The sequence below is a fragment of the Lipophrys pholis genome (genome assembly GCF_963383615.2).
Source record: "Lipophrys pholis genome assembly, contig: SCAFFOLD_55, whole genome shotgun sequence".
NCBI lineage: Eukaryota > Metazoa > Chordata > Actinopteri > Blenniiformes > Blenniidae > Lipophrys > Lipophrys pholis.
In genome coordinates this window covers 17,524-36,833 of record NW_028291934.1, presented here as the reverse complement: position 1 = coordinate 36,833, position 19,310 = coordinate 17,524, and the positions used below count along the sequence as shown (strand labels likewise).

Genomic DNA, 19,310 nt, shown 5'->3' with positions numbered 1-19,310 from the left:
ACAGTCTATATTATTTGGTACAGTCTTCATTAGTTGGTGCAGTCTATATTATTTGGTACAGTCTATATTAGTTGGTACAGTCTTCATTAGTTGGTGCAGTCTATATTATTTGGTACAGTCTATATTAGTTGGTACAGTCTATATTAGTTGGTACAGTCTTCATTAGTTGGTGCAGTCTATATTATTTGGTACAGTCTTCATTAGTTGGTACAGTCTTCATTAGTTGGTACAGTCTTCATTAGTTGGTACAGTCTCTACCAGCTAAGTCGGTCTGGGTTCCGGACCGACAGTCTCCCTCCAGCAGGTTCTTCTTCTCTTCATGCTCGTTGTTTGTCTTCAGACAGCCAGACGGACAGGAAGAGGTCCAGGAAGAGGAAGTGGCACCAGCCCTGGTTGGATCACGCCACAGGTAAAGTCACATGACTCACTTCCTGGTTCTGCTGCTCACCTGACTTCTGCTTCAGACCAGCAGAATACTGATCAATAGATTTGATCAGGTTTATTTATTCATCCTGGAGGGACACATGATGGAGTCATGTCAGTGTTGTGCTCCACCCAGTGTCTGTTGTTCCCTTATTACTCCACCCAGTGTCTGTTGTTCCCTCATTGTTCCAACCAGTGTATGTTGTTCCCTTATTGCTCCACCCAGCGTCTGTTGATCCATCATTGTTCCCTCATTACTCCACCCAAGTGTATGTTATTCCCTCATTGCTCCACCCAGCGTCTGTTATTCCCTCATTGTTCCCTCATTACTCCACCCAAGTGTATGTTATTCCCTCATTGCTCCACCCAGTGTCTGTTGTTCCCTCATCACTCCACCCAGTATATGTTGCTCCCTCATTGCTCCACCCACTTCTTGCAGTGCTCCACTCAGGTGAATACTACCTGTTTGAGTCGGACAGTGAGGATGAGGAGGAGCTGCAGTCTGAAGAGCAGAAGCCTCAGAAGCTGACGGCCTGCCAGGTTCACTGAAGCTTCCTACGTCCTACTTCCTGCTTCCTACTTCCTACTTCCTACTTCCTACTTCTTACTTCCTACGTCCTGCTTCCTACGTCCTACTTCCTGCTTCCTACTTCTTACTTCCTACTTCCTGCTTCCTACTTCCTACTTCCTGCTTCCTACTTCTTACTTCCTACTTCCCGCTTCCTACGTCCTACTTCCTGCTTCCTACTTCTTACTTCCCGCTTCCTACTTCCTACTTCTTACTTCCCGCTTCCTACGTCCTACTTCCTACTTCCCGCTTCCTACGTCCTACTTCCTGCTTCCTACTTCCTGCTTCCTACTTCTTACTTCCCGCTTCCTACTTCCTGCTTCCTACTTCTTACTTCCTACTTCCTACTCCCTACTTCTTACTTCCTACTTCCTGCTTCCTACTTCTTACTTCCTACTTCTTACTTCCTACTTCCTGCATTCTGTATTGGAAGCATTAAGTCTGACCCCCGTGTGTGTGTGTGTGTGTGTGTGTGTGTGTGTGTGTGTGTGTGTGTGTGTGTGTGTGTGTGTGTGTGTGTGTGTGTGTGTGTGTGTGTGTGTGTGTGTGTGTGTGTGTGTGTGTGTGTGTGTGTGTGTCCTGCAGCTGGCCTACCAGGCCTGGGTCAGCAGTGTGAAAGCAGCTCTGAAGGAGCGACAGAAGAGACAGAAACTGATGAAGAGGAACTCAAAGAAACGAGCTGAGAGACAAGAAGGAGCCGAGTCACAGCAGGAGGCCATCCAAGGTCACACACACACACACACACACACACACACACACACACACACACACACACACACACACACACACACACACACACACACACACACACACACACACACACACACACAAAAACGTATTGAGGAGGTACACTATGACGCTGCAGACGACTCAGCAGATGACGACTCAGCAGATGACGACTCAGCGGAGCATGACTCGGCAGACCATGACTCAGCAGACCATGACTCAGTAGACGATTATCCAGCAGACCATGACTCAGCAGACGATTATCCAGCAGACCATGACTCAGCAGACCATGACTCAGCAGACGATTATCCAGCAGACCATGACTCAGCAGACAATGACTCGGCAGACGATAACTCATCAGAAGATAATGCTGCAGACTGTGACTCAGCAGACGATGACGCTGCAGACGATGACTCAGCAGACAATGATGCGGCAGACCGTGACTCAGCAGAGGATGATGCTGCAGACCATGACTCAGCAGACCATGACTCGGCAGACCATGACTCAGCAGACCATGACTCAGCAGACGATTATCCAGCAGACCATGACTCAGCAGACCATGACTTGGCAGAAGATAACTCAGCAGAGGATGATGCTGCAGACCATGACTCAGCAGACGATTATCCAGCAGACCATGACTCAGCAGATGATGACTCAGCAGATGATGATGCTGCAGACAATGACTCAGCAGACAATTACGCTGCAGACGATGACTCAGCAGACGATGACACTGCAGACGATGACTCAGCAGATGATGATGCTGCAGATAATCAGTGATGATCTTGCAGGAGGAGCAGACGACGTGTTTGAGGAGCCTCCCACTGAGGATGAAGGGGAGGAAGAGGAGGAGGAGGAAGAACAGGAGTCTGGTGGGTTCACCATGTGGTTGGTCCCTAACCCTAACCCATCGTCTCTTCACATCACTCCATCCTCTCTTCACGTCACTCCATCCTCTCTTCACGTCACTCCATCCTCTCTTCACGTCACTCCATCCTCTCTTCACATCACTCCATCCTCTCCTCTCTTCACATCACTCCATCGTCTCTTCACATCACTCCATCCTCTCCTCTCTTCACATCACTCCATCCTCTCTTCACATCACTCCATCCTCTCCTCTCTTCACATCACTCCATCCTCTCTTCACATCACTCCATCCTCTCCTCTCTTCACATCACTCCATCCTCTCTTCACATCACTCCATCCTCTCTTCACATCACTCCATCCTCTCCTCTCTTCACATCACTCCATCCTCTCTTCACATCACTCCATCCTCTCCTCTCTTCACATCACTCCATCCTCTCTTCACATCACTCCATCCTCTCCTCTCTTCACATCACTCCATCCTCTCTTCACATCACTCCATCCTCTCCTCTCTTCACATCACTCCATCCTCTCTTCACATCACTCCATCCTCTCTTCACGTCACTCCATCGTCTCTTCACATCACTCCATCCTCTCTTCACATCACTCCATCGTCTCTTCACGTCACTCCATCCTCTCCTCTCTTCACATCACTCCATCCTCTCCTCTCTTCACATCACTCCATCCTCTCTTCACATCACTCCATCCTCTCCTCTCTTCACGTCACTCCATCCTCTCCTCTCTTCACATCACTCCATCCTCTCCTCTCTTCACATCACTCCATCCTCTCTTCACTGGCTCCCGATTACTTTTTGTGTTCATGATAAAATACTAGTGATCAACTACCTTATGTTGTTGACCTGCTTCATGCTGACGCCACTCAAAGCACTCGGGTCAGAGCCCTCAGGTCAAAGCTCTCAGGTCAGAGCTCTCAGGTCAGAGGTCTCAGGTCAGAGGTCTCAGGTCAGAGCCCTCGGGTCAGAGCTCTCAGGTCACAGCTCTCAGGTCAGAGCTCTCAGGTCAGAGCTCTCAGGTCACAGCCCTCAGGTCAGAGGTCTCAGGTCAGAGCCCTCAGGTCAGAGCTTTCAGGTCACAGCTCTCAGGTCAGAGCCCTCAGGTCAGAGCCCTCAGGTCAGAGGTCTCAGGTCAGAGCTCTCAGGTCAGAGCCCTCAGGTCAGAGCCCTCAGGTCAGAGCCCTCAGGTCAGAGCCCTCAGGTCAGAGCTCTCAGGTCAGAGCCCTCAGGTCAGAGCCGTCAGGTCAGAGGTCTCAGGTCAGAGCCCTCAGGTCAGAGCCCTCAGGTCAGAGCCGTCAGGTCAGAGGTCTCAGGTCAGAGCTCTCAGGTCAGAGCCCTCAGGTCAGAGCCCTCAGGTCAGAGCCGTCAGGTCAGAGGTCTCAGGTCAGAGCTCTCAGGTCAGAACTCTCAGGTCAGAGCCCTCAGGTCAGAGCCGTCAGGTCAGAGGTCTCAGGTCAGAGCTCTCAGGTCAGAGCCCTCAGGTCAGAGCCGTCAGGTCAGAGGTCTCAGGTCAGAGCTCTCAGGTCAGAGCCCTCAGGTCAGAGCCGTCAGGTCAGAGGTCTCAGGTCAGAGCTCTCAGGTCAGAGCCCTCAGGTCAGAGCCCTCAGGTCAGAGCTCTCAGGTCAGAGCCCTCAGGTCAGAGCCCTCAGGTCAGAGCTCTCAGGTCAGAGCCCTCAGGTCAGAGCTTTCAGGTCACAGCTCTCAGGTCAGAGCCCTCAGGTCAGAGCCGTCAGGTCAGAGGTCTCAGGTCAGAGCTCTCAGGTCAGACTCTCAGGTCAGAGCCCTCAGGTCAGAGCCGTCAGGTCAGAGGTCTCAGGTCAGAGCTCTCAGGTCAGAGCCCTCAGGTCAGAGCCGTCAGGTCAGAGGTCTCAGGTCAGAGCTCTCAGGTCAGAGCCCTCAGGTCAGAGCCGTCAGGTCAGAGGTCTCAGGTCAGAGCTCTCAGGTCAGAGCCCTCAGGTCAGAGCCCTCAGGTCAGAGCTCTCAGGTCAGAGCCCTCAGGTCAGAGCCTCAGGTCAGAGCTCTCAGGTCAGAGCCCTCAGGTCAGAGCTTTCAGGTCACAGCTCTCCAGGTCAGAGCCCTCAGGTCAGAGCCCTCAGGTCAGAGCTCTCAGGTCAGAGCTCTCAGGTCAGAGCTCTCAGGTCAGAGCCCTCAGGTCAGAGGTCTCAGGTCAGAGCCCTCAGGTCAGAGCTCTCAGGGTCAGAGCCGTCAGGTCAGAGGTCTCAGGTCAGAGCCCTCAGGTCGGACCAACAAGGACCTCGGACAGTTCAAATGGTGTGACGGTGTTTCAGCGCTGTGGAATGTTCTCCGTCTTCAGCGGGGACATGTCCACTCCTGCTGTACGTGTTTATTCAGACTGGACTTTTACTGGGAGCTGTTTTGTTTTATTGTGTAACTTTGTGTGTTTTTCTTGCTCTGTATTTTATTTGTGTTCCATTGTTCTACTTTTAGTGCTGTGAGCAAAGAATGGTGCTTACTGTGTGTGTGTGTGTGTGTGTGTGTGTGTGTGTGTGTGTGTGGGTGTGTGTGTGTGTGTGCAGGAGGTCACGGGGAGACGGTTCAGAGGATCCTGGACATCCTGCGCTTCCTGTGGGCCATCGTCCTGGCGATGGTGGACGGTCTGACTCAGTGGCTCCACCTGCTGACCAACAGTACCGAGAGACGTCAACGGTTCTCTGCAACGAGCGATACTTCCTCATCCACAAGATCCAGCAGGTCAGAGAGAGAGAGAGGGAGGTGGGAGGGGGAGAGAGGGAGGTGGGAGGGAGAAAGAGAGAGAGGAAGGTGGGAGGGGGAGAGAGGGAGAGAGAGAGAGAGAGGTGGGAGGGGGAGAGAGGGAGGGAGGGTGGGAGGGGGAGAGAGAGAGAGAGAGAGACAGAGAGGGAGGTGGGAGGGAGAGCGAGAGAGCGAGGAGGTGGGAGGGAGACAGAGAGAGAGGGAGGTGGGAGGGGGAGAGAGGGAGGTGGGAGGGAGAGAGAGGGAGGTGGGAGGGGGAGAGAGGGAGGTGGGAGGGAGAGAGAGAGAGAGAGGTGGGAGGGAGAGAGAGAGAGAGAGAGAGAGAGGGAGGTGGGAGGGAGAGAGGGAGGTGGGAGGGACTGAGAGAGAGAGAGAGAGAGAGAGAGAGGGAGGTGGGAGGGAGAGAGAGAGAGGGAGGTGGGAAGGAGAGAGAGACAGAGACAGAGAGGTGGGAGGGAGAGAAAGAGAGAGAGAGAAAGAGAGAGAGAGAGGGAGATGGGAGGGAGAGAGAGAGAGAGAGGTGGGAGGGGGAGAGAGAGAGAGAGAGGTGGGAGGGGGAGAGAGAGAGAGAGAGAGAGAGAGGTGGGAGGGGGAGAGAGAGAGAGAGAGAGACAGAGAGGAGGTGGAGGGGGAGAGAGGGAGAGAGAGAGAGAGAGGTGGGAGGGGGAGAGAGGGAGGGAGGTGGGAGGGGGAGAGAGAGAGAGAGAGAGACAGAGAGGGAGGTGGGAGGGAGAGGGAGGTGGGAGAGAGAGAGAGAGAGAGAGAGAGAGAGGTGGGAGGGAGAGAGAGGGAGGGAGGTGGGAGGGGAGAGAGAGAGAGAGAGAGAGAGACAGAGGGGAGGTGGGAGGGAGAGCGAGAGAGGGAGGTGGGAGAGAGAGAGAGAGGGAGGTGGGAGGGGGAGAGAGGGAGGTGGGAGGGAGACAGAGAGAGAGGGAGGTCGGAGAGAGAGAGAGAGAGAGGGAGATGGGAGGGTCGAGAGAGGGGGAGGTGGGAGCGAGAGAGAGAGAGAGAGAGGGAGGTGGGAGGGAGAGAGAGAGAGAGAGAGAGAGGGAGGTGGGAGGGAGAGAGAGAGAGGGAGGTGGGAGAGAGAGAGAGAGAGAGGGAGGTGGGAGGGGAGAGAGGGAGGTGGGAGGGAGACAGAGAGAGAGGGAGGTGGGAGAGAGAGAGAGAGAGAGGGAGATGGGAGGGAGAGAGAGAGAGAGAGAGGGAGGTGGGAGGGAGAGAGAGAGAGAGAGAGAGAGAGGGAGGTGGGAGGGAGAGAGAGAGAGAGAGAGAGGGAGGTGGGAGGGAGAGAGAGAGAGAGAGAGAGAGAGAGAGAGAGAGAGAGGGAGGTGGGAGGGAGAGAGAGACAGACACCCTGGATGTCCTCCAGCAGGAGTGTCTCTTCTCACTATTGACCTTTAACCTCTGCAGCATCACACGGCGGTAGACGAGCAGCTGTCTGAGGACAGTGAGAATCCCACTCTGGAGACGTGTCTGGACGACAGCGACGTGGACAACTCAGCCCCCTACAGGTCGGTGTGGTTTCTGTTTCCACGGAACCAGATGAGAACCATGAAGGAACAATGACAGACCATACATTAACAGAACTACTCAACTATTAGCTTTAACTACGCTAAACAGAGAAATGAATTCCTGGGAAGTAACGCCCATAATCCTCTGCCCCGCCCCCTCCACAACGTTAACTCCTCCACAGTGTTAACTCCCTCCACACTGTTAACTCCCTCCACAGTGTTAACTCCCTCCACACTGTTAACATCCTCCACAGTGTTAACATCCTCCACAGTGTTAACATCCTCCACAGTGTTAACTCCCTTCACAGTGTTAACTCCCTCCACACTGTTAACATCCTCCACAGTGTTAACTCCCCTCCACCGTGTTAACATCCTCCACAGTGTTAACATCCTCCACAGTGTTAACATCCTCCACAGCGTTAACTCCCTCCACAGTGTTAACTCCCTCCACAGCGTTAACTCCCTCCACACTGTGAACTCCCTCCACAGCGTTAACTCCCTCCACACTGTTAACTCCCTCCACAGTGTTAACATCCTCCACAGCGTTAACACCCTCCACAGTGTTAACACCCTCCACAGCATTAACACCCTCCACAGTATTAACACCCTCCACAGCGTTAGAACCCTCCACAGCGTTAACACCCTCCACAGTGTTAACACCCTCCATGGCGTTAACTCCCTCCACAGCGTTAAGACACTCCACAAAGTTAACACACTCCACAGCGTTAACACCATCCACAGGACTAATTCCCTCCAAAGTGTTAACACCCTCCAAAGTGTTGAAACCCTCCACAGCGTTAACACCCTCCACAGCGTTAACACCCTCCACAGTGTTAACACCCTCCACAGCATTAACACCCTCCAAAGTGTTAAAACCCTCCACAGCGTTAACACCCTCCACAGCGTTAACACCCTCCACCGTGTTAACACCCTCCAAAGTGTTAACACCCTCCACAGCCTTAACACCCTTCACAGCGTTAACACCCTCCAAAGTGTTAAAACCCTCCACAGCGTTAACACACTCCACAGCGTTAACACCCTCCACAGTGTTAACACCCTCAAAAGTGTTAACACCCTCCACAGCGTTAACACCCTCCAAAGTGTTAAAACCCTCCACAGCGTTAACACCCTCCAATGTGTTAAAACCCTCCACAGCGTTAACACCCTCCACAGCGTTATCACCCTCCATAGCGTTAGCACCCTCCACAGCGTTAACACCCTCCAAAGTGTTAAAACCCTCCTACAGCGTTAACACCCTCCACAGCGTTAACAGCTTCCACCACAGCACTGAAACACTCTTATTAAAGTGCTGGAGGACGTCTCCATGAGCAGGGACACGTCCACTGTCTCACTTTGACTCTGACTGGGTCTTAGTGCTGCTTTGGACACAGTTGGACACAACGTCCTGCTGGACCCACTGGAACAATGGTTGGACCTTCTGGCTCTGCACTCAGTGGCTTTAAATCCTCCTGGCAAGATGGCCGCCATTCTGACGTCAGCAGCTGATTGTGAACGTGAGCAAATCACTATCAACACAATCAACACATTACACCACCACACTGAGGGGGTAGCACATTACACCACCACTGAGGGTGGAGCACATTACACCATCACACTGAGGGTGGAGCACATTACACCACCACTGAGGGTGGAGCACATTACACCACCACACTGAAGGTGGAGCACATTACACCACCACTGAGGGTGGAGCACATTACACCACCACACTGAGGGGGGAGCACATTACACCATCACACTGAGGGTGGAGCACATTACACCACCACACTGAAGGTGGAGCACATTACACCACCACACTGAGGGTGGAGCACATTACACCACCACACTGAAGGTGGAGCACATTACACCACCACACTGAGGGGGGAGCACATTACACCACCCCACTGAGGGTGGAGCTCATTCCCCTACCACACTGAGGGTGGAGCTCATCCCCCTGCTCCACCCTCTCCACTGGCTGCCTGTGTATCAAAGGACTTCAGAATGTCCTTCTGCTCTAGAAAGCTTTGAAGGGTCTCGGTCTAAATCATCTCAGATTGACTTGTAGAAGATCAAAGCTCCAGACCTCTGAGGTCATCAGGAAGAGGTTGACTCACTGTTCCTACAGTCAGAAGAAACAAGGTGAAGCAGCTTTTAGTTCCTACCTCCTCACCTGTGGAACAAACTTCCTGAACACCTGAAGACTGCTGACACACTCACTCACAGCGTTAGAACCCTCCACAGCGTTAACACCCTCCACAGTGTTAACACCCTCCATGGCGTTAACTCCCTCCACAGCGTTAAGACACTCCACAAAGTTAACACACTCCACAGCGTTAACACCATCCACAGGACTAATTCCCTCCAAAGTGTTAACACCCTCCAAAGTGTTGAAACCCTCCACAGCGTTAACACCCTCCACAGCGTTAACACCCTCCACAGTGTTAACACCCTCCACAGCATTAACACCCTCCAAAGTGTTAAAACCCTCCACAGCGTTAACACCCTCCACAGCGTTAACACCCTCCACCGTGTTAACACCCTCCAAAGTGTTAACACCCTCCACAGCCTTAACACCCTTCACAGCGTTAACACCCTCCAAAGTGTTAAAACCCTCCACAGCGTTAACACACTCCACAGCGTTAACACCCTCCACAGTGTTAACACCCTCAAAAGTGTTAACACCCTCCACAGCGTTAACACCCTCCAAAGTGTTAAAACCCTCCACAGCGTTAACACCCTCCAATGTGTTAAAACCCTCCACAGCGTTAACACCCTCCACAGCGTTATCACCCTCCATAGCGTTAGCACCCTCCACAGCGTTAACACCCTCCAAAGTGTTAAAACCCTCCTACAGCGTTAACACCCTCCACAGCGTTAACAGCTTCCACCACAGCACTGAAACACTCTTATTAAAGTGCTGGAGGACGTCTCCATGAGCAGGGACACGTCCACTGTCTCACTTTGACTCTGACTGGGTCTTAGTGCTGCTTTGGACACAGTTGGACACAACGTCCTGCTGGACCCACTGGAACAATGGTTGGACCTTCTGGCTCTGCACTCAGTGGCTTTAAATCCTCCTGGCAAGATGGCCGCCATTCTGACGTCAGCAGCTGATTGTGAACGTGAGCAAATCACTATCAACACAATCAACACATTACACCACCACACTGAGGGGGTAGCACATTACACCACCACTGAGGGTGGAGCACATTACACCATCACACTGAGGGTGGAGCACATTACACCACCACTGAGGGTGGAGCACATTACACCACCACACTGAAGGTGGAGCACATTACACCACCACTGAGGGTGGAGCACATTACACCACCACACTGAGGGGGGAGCACATTACACCATCACACTGAGGGTGGAGCACATTACACCACCACACTGAAGGTGGAGCACATTACACCACCACACTGAGGGTGGAGCACATTACACCACCACACTGAAGGTGGAGCACATTACACCACCACACTGAGGGGGGAGCACATTACACCACCCCACTGAGGGTGGAGCTCATTCCCCTACCACACTGAGGGTGGAGCTCATCCCCCTGCTCCACCCTCTCCACTGGCTGCCTGTGTATCAAAGGACTTCAGAATGGTCCTTCTGCTCTAGAAAGCTTTGAAGGGTCTCGGTCTAAATCATCTCAGATTGACTTGTAGAAGATCAAAGCTCCAGACCTCTGAGGTCATCAGGAAGAGGTTGACTCACTGTTCCTACAGTCAGAAGAAACAAGGTGAAGCAGCTTTTAGTTCCTACCTCCTCACCTGTGGAACAAACTTCCTGAACACCTGAAGACTGCTGACACACTCACTCACAGTGTTAAGACTCTCCACAGCGTTAACACCTTCCACATAGCTAACACCCCCCACGGCGTTAACACCCTCCAAAGTGTTAACACCCTCCACAGTGTTAGCACAGTCCATAAAGTTAACACCCTCCACAGCGTTAAGACCCTCCACAGCGTTAAGACACTCCACAAAGTTAACATACTCCACAGCGTTAACAACCTCCACAGCACTAACACCCTCCAAAGTGTTAACACCCTCCACAGTGTTAACACAGTCCATAAAGTTAACACACTCAACAGCGTTAACACCCTCCACAATGTTAACACACACTACAGCATTAACACCTTCCACAGTGTTAATACCCTCTACAGTGTTAACACCCTCCACAGTGTTAACATCCTCTACAAAGTTAACACCCTCCACAGTGTTAGCACCCTCCACAGTGTTAACATCCTCTACAAAGTTAACACACTCCACAGCACTAGCACCCTCCACAGTGTTAACATCCTCCACAGCGTTAACACCCTCCACAGCGTTAAGACATCGGGTGTGTGTGTTTATTGTCATCAGTTTGATGAAAAAACTATGAGAATGGCCTGGTAACTCTCTGGTTCTAGTAGTGGATCTGGTTGTGGTTGTGGTTCTAGGTGTGGTTCTTTTTCTGGTTGTGGTTCTATGGTTCAAGGTGTGGTTGTGGTTGTGGTTCTAGGTCTGGTTCTTGTTCCGGTTCTGGCTTTAGTTCTGTTTGTGGTTGTGATTCTAGGTATAGTTGTGGTTCTGGTTCTAAGTCTGGTTCTGGTTATGTTTCTGGTTTTAGTTCCGGTTCTCAGTCTAGTTTTGGTTGCAGTTCTGGTTCTAGATGTAGTTGTGGTTGTGGTTGTGGTTCTAGGTGTGGTTCTAGTTGTGGTTCTTGCTCTAGTTGTGATTCTGTTTGTGGATCTGGTTTTGTTTATGGATATGGTTCTGGTTCTTGCTCTCGTTGCGGTTCTGGTTTTGTTTCTAGTTCTGTTTCTAGTTCTGGTTCTGGTTCTGGTTCTGGTTCTGGCTTTGGACCACACTACCAGGAAGTGACCGTCGTCCTCTTGAAGGTTTCATGTGTTTGTGGTTCCAGTTCTGGTCTCCTGAGCTTCCTCAATGTGGAGACCAGGACCGCTGCCGGGTGGTCTACACCCCGACCCGGGACCCTGCTGAGTCCAGATCCTCCGTCCAGCAGCCTGGACCTGAACCAGCAGAACCGACACTCCAGGACGGCCAGCGAGCTGCTGGGAGACCGGTTAGACTCCGCCCACCACCATCACTCCACTCTCATATCATGACTCCGCCCACCACCATCACTCCACTGTCACGTCAAGACTCCGCCCACTTCCATTATCCACGCTCATGTCATAACTCCGCCCACCACCTTTACTCCACTCTGACATCAAGACTCCGCCCACTGCCATCACTCCACTGTCACATCAAGACTCCCCCCACTGCCATCACTCCACTGTCACGTCAAGACTCCGCCCACCACCATCACTCCACTCTCATATCACGACTCCGCCCACCACCATCACTCCACTCTCATATCACGACTCCGCCCACCACCATCACTCCACTCTGATATAACTCCGCCCACCGCCATCACTCCACTCTGACATCAAGACTCCGCCCACTGCCATCACTCCACTGTCACATCAAGACTCCGCCCACTGCCATTATCCACGCTCATGTAATAACTCCGCCCACCACCATCACTCCACTCTGACATCAAGACTCCGCCCACTTCCATTATCCACGCTCATGTCATAACTCCGCCCACCACCTTTACTCCACTCTGACATCAAGACTCCGCCCACTGCCATCACTCCACTGTCACATCAAGACTCCGCCCACTGCCATTATCCACGCTCATGTCATAACTCCGCCCACCACCATCACTCCACTCTCATATCATGACTCCACCCACCACCTTTACTCCACTCTGACATCATAACTCCGCCCAACCGCCATCACTCACACCGCCGTCCCATCATGGTGTGGGGTCTGACCACGCCCACTGCTCGCGGCTCCTCAGGCAGTTCTTCGTCGAGGAGCTGGAGCAGAGCCGGGAGTTCTTCCAGAACCAGAACCGCCTACTGAAGCTGCTGTTCGCCCTGTACGACCTGCTGGCGTCCAACTCGGAGCTGGTCTGCTACTTCATCATCGTGCTGAACAACATGGTCAGCGCCTCGGCCATCTCCCTGCTGCTGCCCATCCTGGTCTTCCTCTGGGCCATGCTGTCTGTTCCACGGCCCACCAAGAGGTTCTGGATGACCGCCATCATCTACACCGAGGTACCGGCGCCACTGCACAGCGCTCACTGTCACCACACACATGCTTCTCACACTCCAGGACGTTTTCATTGTTTAGGGAGAGAACAGCCTGGGATTATCACACTGTGGGATTATCACACTCTGGGATTATCACACATATACAGTAACATCCTTGGATTATCACACCATGGGATTATCGCACTCTGGGATTATCATACATATACAGTAACATCCTGGGATTGTCACATCCTGGGATTATCACACTCTGGGATCATCACATTCTGGCATTATCACACTCTGGGATTATCACATCCAGGGATCATCACACTCTGGGATCATTATATCCTAGGATTATTAAACCATGGGATTATCACACTCTGGGATCATCATATCCTAGGATTATTAAACCATGGGATTATCACATGCTGGGATTGTCCCACTCTGGGATTATCACACTCTGGGATGATCACACCTATAAAGTCACATCCTGGGATTATCACAGTCTGGGATTATCGCACATATACAGTAACATCCTGGGATTGTCACATCCTGGGATTATCACACTCTGGGATCATCACATTCTGGCATTATCACACTCTGGGATCATCACATCCGAGGATTATTAAACCATGGGATTATCACATGCTGGGATTGTCCCACTCTGGGATTATCACACTTATAAAGTCACATCCTGGGATTATCACACTCTGGGATCATCACATTCTGGGATGATCACATCCTAGGATTATCACACCTATAAAGTCACATCCTGGGATTATCACAGTCTGGGATTAACGCACATATACAGCCTCATTTTGGGGAGGGGGGGGTTGGGGGGTTCCATGTGTCACAGGGTCTTAGAATTTCCCCACTCTGGAACCCGTGTCATTTCCTAAATTGCTGCGGCGTGAGGATGATCAGACAGAATCGGAGCGGCGTTCTGGTGTGGACACGACCTGGATCAGGTCCTGGACCAGGTCCACCTTTCACATGACGCGACGCCTGCAGACAGGAAGTGGGAGGAGCCACACTGAACCCTCGCACGCTTCACTTCCTGTTCGCACAGCTGCTCTCAGTATTTATTGTGTGTGTGTGTGTGTGTGTGTGTGTGTGCGTGTGTGTGTGTGTGTGTGTGTGTGTGTGTGTGTGTGTGTCTCCAGGTCATGGTGGTGGTTAAATACATCTTCCAGTTCGGGTTCTTTCCCTGGAACAGTTTGTATGAAATGACTCTGAATGAAGACAAGCCCTTTTTCCCGCCTCGGATTCTGGGCCTGGAGAAAACCGACAACTACGTCCGCTACGACCTGCTGCAGCTGCTGGCGCTCTTCTTCCACAGATCTCTGCTCATGGTGAGCAGCCAAACACTGCCCCCTGCTGGACGCCTGCTGCTGGATACCTGAGCAGCCAGTTACACCACAGTGGGGAGGAATCTAGTTACAGTGGGGAGGAATCTAGTTACACCACAGTGGGGAGGAATCTAGTTACACCACAGTGAGGAGGAATCTAGTTACAGTGGGGAGGAATCTAGTTACAGTGGGGAGTAATCTAGTTACACCACAGTGGGGAGGAATCTAGTTACAGTGGGGAGGAATCTAGTTACACCACAGTGAGGAGGAATCTAGTTACAGTGGGGAGGAATCTAGTTACAGTGGGGAGGAATCTAGTTACACCACAGTGGGGAGGAATCTAGTTACAGTGGGGAGGAATCTAGTTACAGTGGGGAGGAATCTAGTTACACCACAGTGAGGAGGAATCTAGTTACAGTGAGGAGGAATCTAGTTACAGTGGGGAGGAATCTAGTTACACCACAGTGGGGAGGAATCTAGTTACAGTGGGGAGGAATCTAGTTACAGTGGGGAGGAATCTAGTTACAGTGAGGAGGAATCTAATTACAACACAGTGAGGAGGAATCTAGTTACAGTGGGGAGGAATCTAGTTACAACAGTGAGGAGGAATCTAGTTACAGTGGGGAGGAATCTAGTTACACCACAGTGAGGAGGAATCTAGTTACAGTGGGGAGGAATCTAGTTACAGTGGGGAGGAATCTAGTTACACCACAGTGAGGAGGAATCTAGTTACAGTGAGGAGGAATCTAGTTACAGTGGGGAGGAATCTAGTTACACCAGAATGGGGAGGAATCTAGTTACAACACAGTGAGGAGGAATCTAGTTACAGTGAGGAGGAATCTAGTTACACCACAGTGAGGAGGAATCTAGTTACAGTGGGGAGGAATCTAGTTACACCACAGTGGGGAGGAATCTAGTTACAACACAGTGAGGAGGAATCTAGTTACACCACAGTGGGGAGGAATCTAGTTACAGTAGGGAGGAATCTAGCTACAGTGGGGAGGAATCTAGTTACAGTGGGGAGGAATCTAGTTACACCACAGTGGGGAGGAATCTAGTTACAGTGGGGAGGAATCTAGTTACACCACAGTGAGGAGGAATCTAGTTACAGTGGGGAGGAATCTAGTTACAGTGGGGAGGAATCTAGTTACACCACAGTGAGGAGGAATCTAGTTACAACACAGTGAGGAGGAATCTAGTTACAGTGGGAAGGAATCTAGTTACACCACAGTGAGGAGGAATGTAGTTACAGTGAGGAGGAATCTAGTTACAGTTAGGAGGAATCTAGTTACAGTGGGGAGGAATCTAGTTACAGTGAGGAGGAATCTAGTTACAGTTAGGAGGAATCTAGTTACAGTGGGGAGGAATCTAGTTACAGTGAGGAGGAATCTAGTTACAGTGGGGAGGAATCTAGTTACAGTGGGGAGGAATCTAGTTACACCACAGTGAGGAGGAATCTAGTTACAGTGGGGAGGAATCTAGTTACAGTGGGGAGGAATCTAGTTACAGTGAGGAGGAATCTAGTTACAGTGGGGAGGAATCTAGTTACACCACAGTGAGGAGGAATCTAGTTACAGTGAGGAGGAATCTAGTTACAGTGGGGAGGAATCTAGTTACACCACAGTGAGGAGGAATCTAGTTACAGTGGGGAGGAATCTAGTTACAACACAGTGAGGAGGAATCTAGTTACAACACAGTGAGGAGGAATCTAGTTACAGTGAGGAGGAATCTAGTTACAACACAGTGAGGAGGAATCTAGTTACAGTGAGGAGGAATCTAGTTACAGTGGGGAGGAATCTAGTTACAACACAGTGAGGAGGAATCTAGTTACAGTGGGGAGGAATCTAGTTACACCACAGTGGAGAGGAATCTAGTTACACCACAGTGGGGAGGAATCTAGTTACAACACAGTGAGGAGGAATCTAGTTACAGTGGGGAGGAATCTAGTTACAGTGAGGAGGAATCTAGTTACAACACAGTGAGGAGGAATCTAGTTACAACACAGTGAGGAGGAATCTAGTTACAGTGAGGAGGAATCTAGTTACAGTGGGGAGGAATCTAGTTACACCACAGTGGGGAGGAATCTAGTTACAACACAGTGAGGAGGAATCTAGTTACAGTGAGGAGGAATCTAGTTACAACACAGTGAGGAGGAATCTAGTTACAGTGGGGAGGAATCTAGTTACACCACAGTGAGGAGGAATCTAGTTACAGTGGGGAGGAATCTAGTTACAGTGGGGAGGAATCTAGTTACACCACAGTGGAGAGGAATCTAGTTACAGTGGGGAGGAATCTAGTTACACCACAGTGGGGAGGAATCTAGTTACAACACAGTGAGGAGGAATCTAGTTACAGTGGGGAGGAATCTAGTTACAGTGAGGAGGAATCTATTTACAGTGGGGAGGAATCTAGTTACAACACAGTGAGGAGGAATCTAGTTACAGTGGGGAGGAATCTAGTTACAACACAGTGAGGAGGAATCTAGTTACACCACAGTGAGGAGGAATCTAGTTACAGTGGGGAGGAATCTAGTTACACCACAGTGAGGAGGAATCTAGTTACATTGGGGAGGAATCTAGTTACAGTTAGGAGGAATCTGACAGATCCACTCAGTAAATGGTACACACACACACACACACACACACACACACACACACACACACACACACACACACACACACACACACACACGTAGTACAAAAGTAGATTTTTTTCTTTATTCTTCAGAAAAATTGATATTAAGGTTCCAAAAATCTTCAACTGTGTGTGTGTGTGTGTGTGTGTGTGTGTGTGTGTGTGTGTGTGTGTGTGTGTGTGTGTGTGTGTGTGTGCAGCGATATGGCCTGTGGGACCACGAGGGCCCGCTGGAGGAACAGAGTCTTTCAGAGAGTGTCACGCCTGCAGACGAAGTGAGACGAGGAGATGGACGAAGGACGAAGCAGGAGAAGGTGGAGGTGGAGGAGGAGGTGGAGGAGGAGGTGGAGGAGGAGGTGGAGGAGGACAGGATCAGCACAGCATCCACTCTGGAAAACCTGGAAATTGAAGACTTGAACCAAGTGGAACAGGTCGGTCCTCATAACTGACTAAAATAATGAATCTGTGTGTGTTGAGTCTCTGATAACAACAACGATAACAACAACAACTATAACGATAACAACAACAACTATAATGATAACAACAACAACGATAACAACAACAACTATAATGATAACAACAACAACGATAACTATAACAACTATAACAATAACAACAACAACTATAATGATAACAACAACAACGATAACTATAACAACTATAATGATAACAACGATAACTATAACAACAACGAAAACAACAACAACTATAATGATAACAACGATAACTATAACAGCTATAACGATAACAACAATAACTAACGATTACAACAACAACGATAACAACAATAACTATAATGATAACAACAATAACTATAACGATAACAACAATAACTATAACTATAACGATAACAACAATAACTATAATGATAACAACAATAACTATAACGATAACTATAACAACAACAACAACGATAACAACAATAACTATATATAAAAACAATAACTATAACGATAACAACAATAACTATAATGATAACAACTATAACAACAATAGCAACAACGATAACTACAACAATAACGATAACAACGTAACTATAACGATAACAACGATAACAATAACAACAATAACTATAACGAAAACAACAATAACTATAATGATAACAACAATAACTATAACGATAACTATAACAACAACAACAACGATAACAACAATAACTATATATAAAAACAATAACTATAACGATAACAACAATAACTATAATGATAACAACTATAACAACAATAGCAACAACGATAACTACAACAATAACGATAACAACGTAACTATAACGATAACAACGATAACAATAACAACAATAACTATAACGAAAACAACAATAACTATAATGATAACAACAATAACGATAATTATAACTATAACAATAACAACAATAACTATAATGATAACAACGATAACAATAACAACAATAACTATAATGATAACAACAACGATCGATAACAATAACAACAATAACTATAATGATAACAACAACGATAACAATAACAACAATAACTATAATGATAACAACAACGATCGATAACAATAACAACAATAACTATAATGATAACAATAAGAACAATAACAACAATAACTATAATGATAACAACAACGATCGATAACAATAACAACAATAACTATAATGATAACAACAACGATAACAATAAGAACAATAACTATAATGATAACAATGATAACAATAAGAACAATAAGAACAATAACTATAATGATAACAATGATAACAATAAGAACGATAACAACAATAACTATAAAGATATGTGTGCCCACACTGACGAACGTAAACATTCTAGATGTTCTGTTTCTAGAAGATTTTCTAGAAGTTCTGTGACTATTTCACAAACTGCCGTGAGTCCAGGTTGTAAAATGTGTGGTGGTTGCAGGGCGAGGTGGACTATGATGAACCCAGTACCAGCTCAGCTGCTGCCCCCCTACACCCCCCCGCAGCCGGACCTGCAGCTGAACCTGGAGCTGGAGCTGGAGCTGGACCTCTAGCTGGACCTGGACCTGGCCCTGAACCTGGAGCCGGAGCCGGACCTGCAGCTGAACCTGGAGCTGGACCTGGAGCTGAAGCTGGAGCCGGAGCCGGAGCTGGAGCCGGAGCCGGACCTGGAGCTGGAGCTGACCCTGGAGCTGGACCTGGAGCTGGCCCTGGAGCTGGCCCTGGAGCTGTACCTGGAGCTGGAGCTGGAGCTGGAGCTGTACCTCAAGCTGGCCCTGAACCGGGAGCCGGAGCCGGCCCTGGAGCCGGAGCTGGAGCTGGACCTGGACCTGGAGCTGGACCTGGAGACGTGTCCAAAAAGAGCAGCAGCATCCGATTCCGCAGGAAAAACAAGAAAAGGCGCAGCAGCGCAGGTTAGTGGGGGAAGGGGGGGGGGGGTGGACAGGAAGTTTGCTGAGTGC

At 49.7% G+C, this 19,310-nt stretch overlaps 1 protein-coding gene across 1 annotated transcript in view; it reads left to right on the top strand.

The window, feature by feature from the left end:
• piezo1 (piezo type mechanosensitive ion channel component 1 (Er blood group)) overlaps positions 1 to 19,310 on the top strand; it is a gene marked incomplete at its 3' end in the record, with an annotated part of 102,624 nt that overhangs the window by 69,863 nt on the left and 13,451 nt on the right. The window contains 12 exon segments of the mRNA XM_080494061.1: positions 341 to 409; positions 863 to 963; positions 1,577 to 1,715; positions 2,506 to 2,586; positions 5,130 to 5,234; positions 5,237 to 5,304; positions 6,739 to 6,839; positions 11,748 to 11,909; positions 12,693 to 12,951; positions 14,091 to 14,279; positions 17,111 to 17,341; positions 18,791 to 19,262. Coding sequence (XP_080350187.1) covers positions 341 to 409; positions 863 to 963; positions 1,577 to 1,715; positions 2,506 to 2,586; positions 5,130 to 5,234; positions 5,237 to 5,304; positions 6,739 to 6,839; positions 11,748 to 11,909; positions 12,693 to 12,951; positions 14,091 to 14,279; positions 17,111 to 17,341; positions 18,791 to 19,262 — 1,977 coding nt within the window.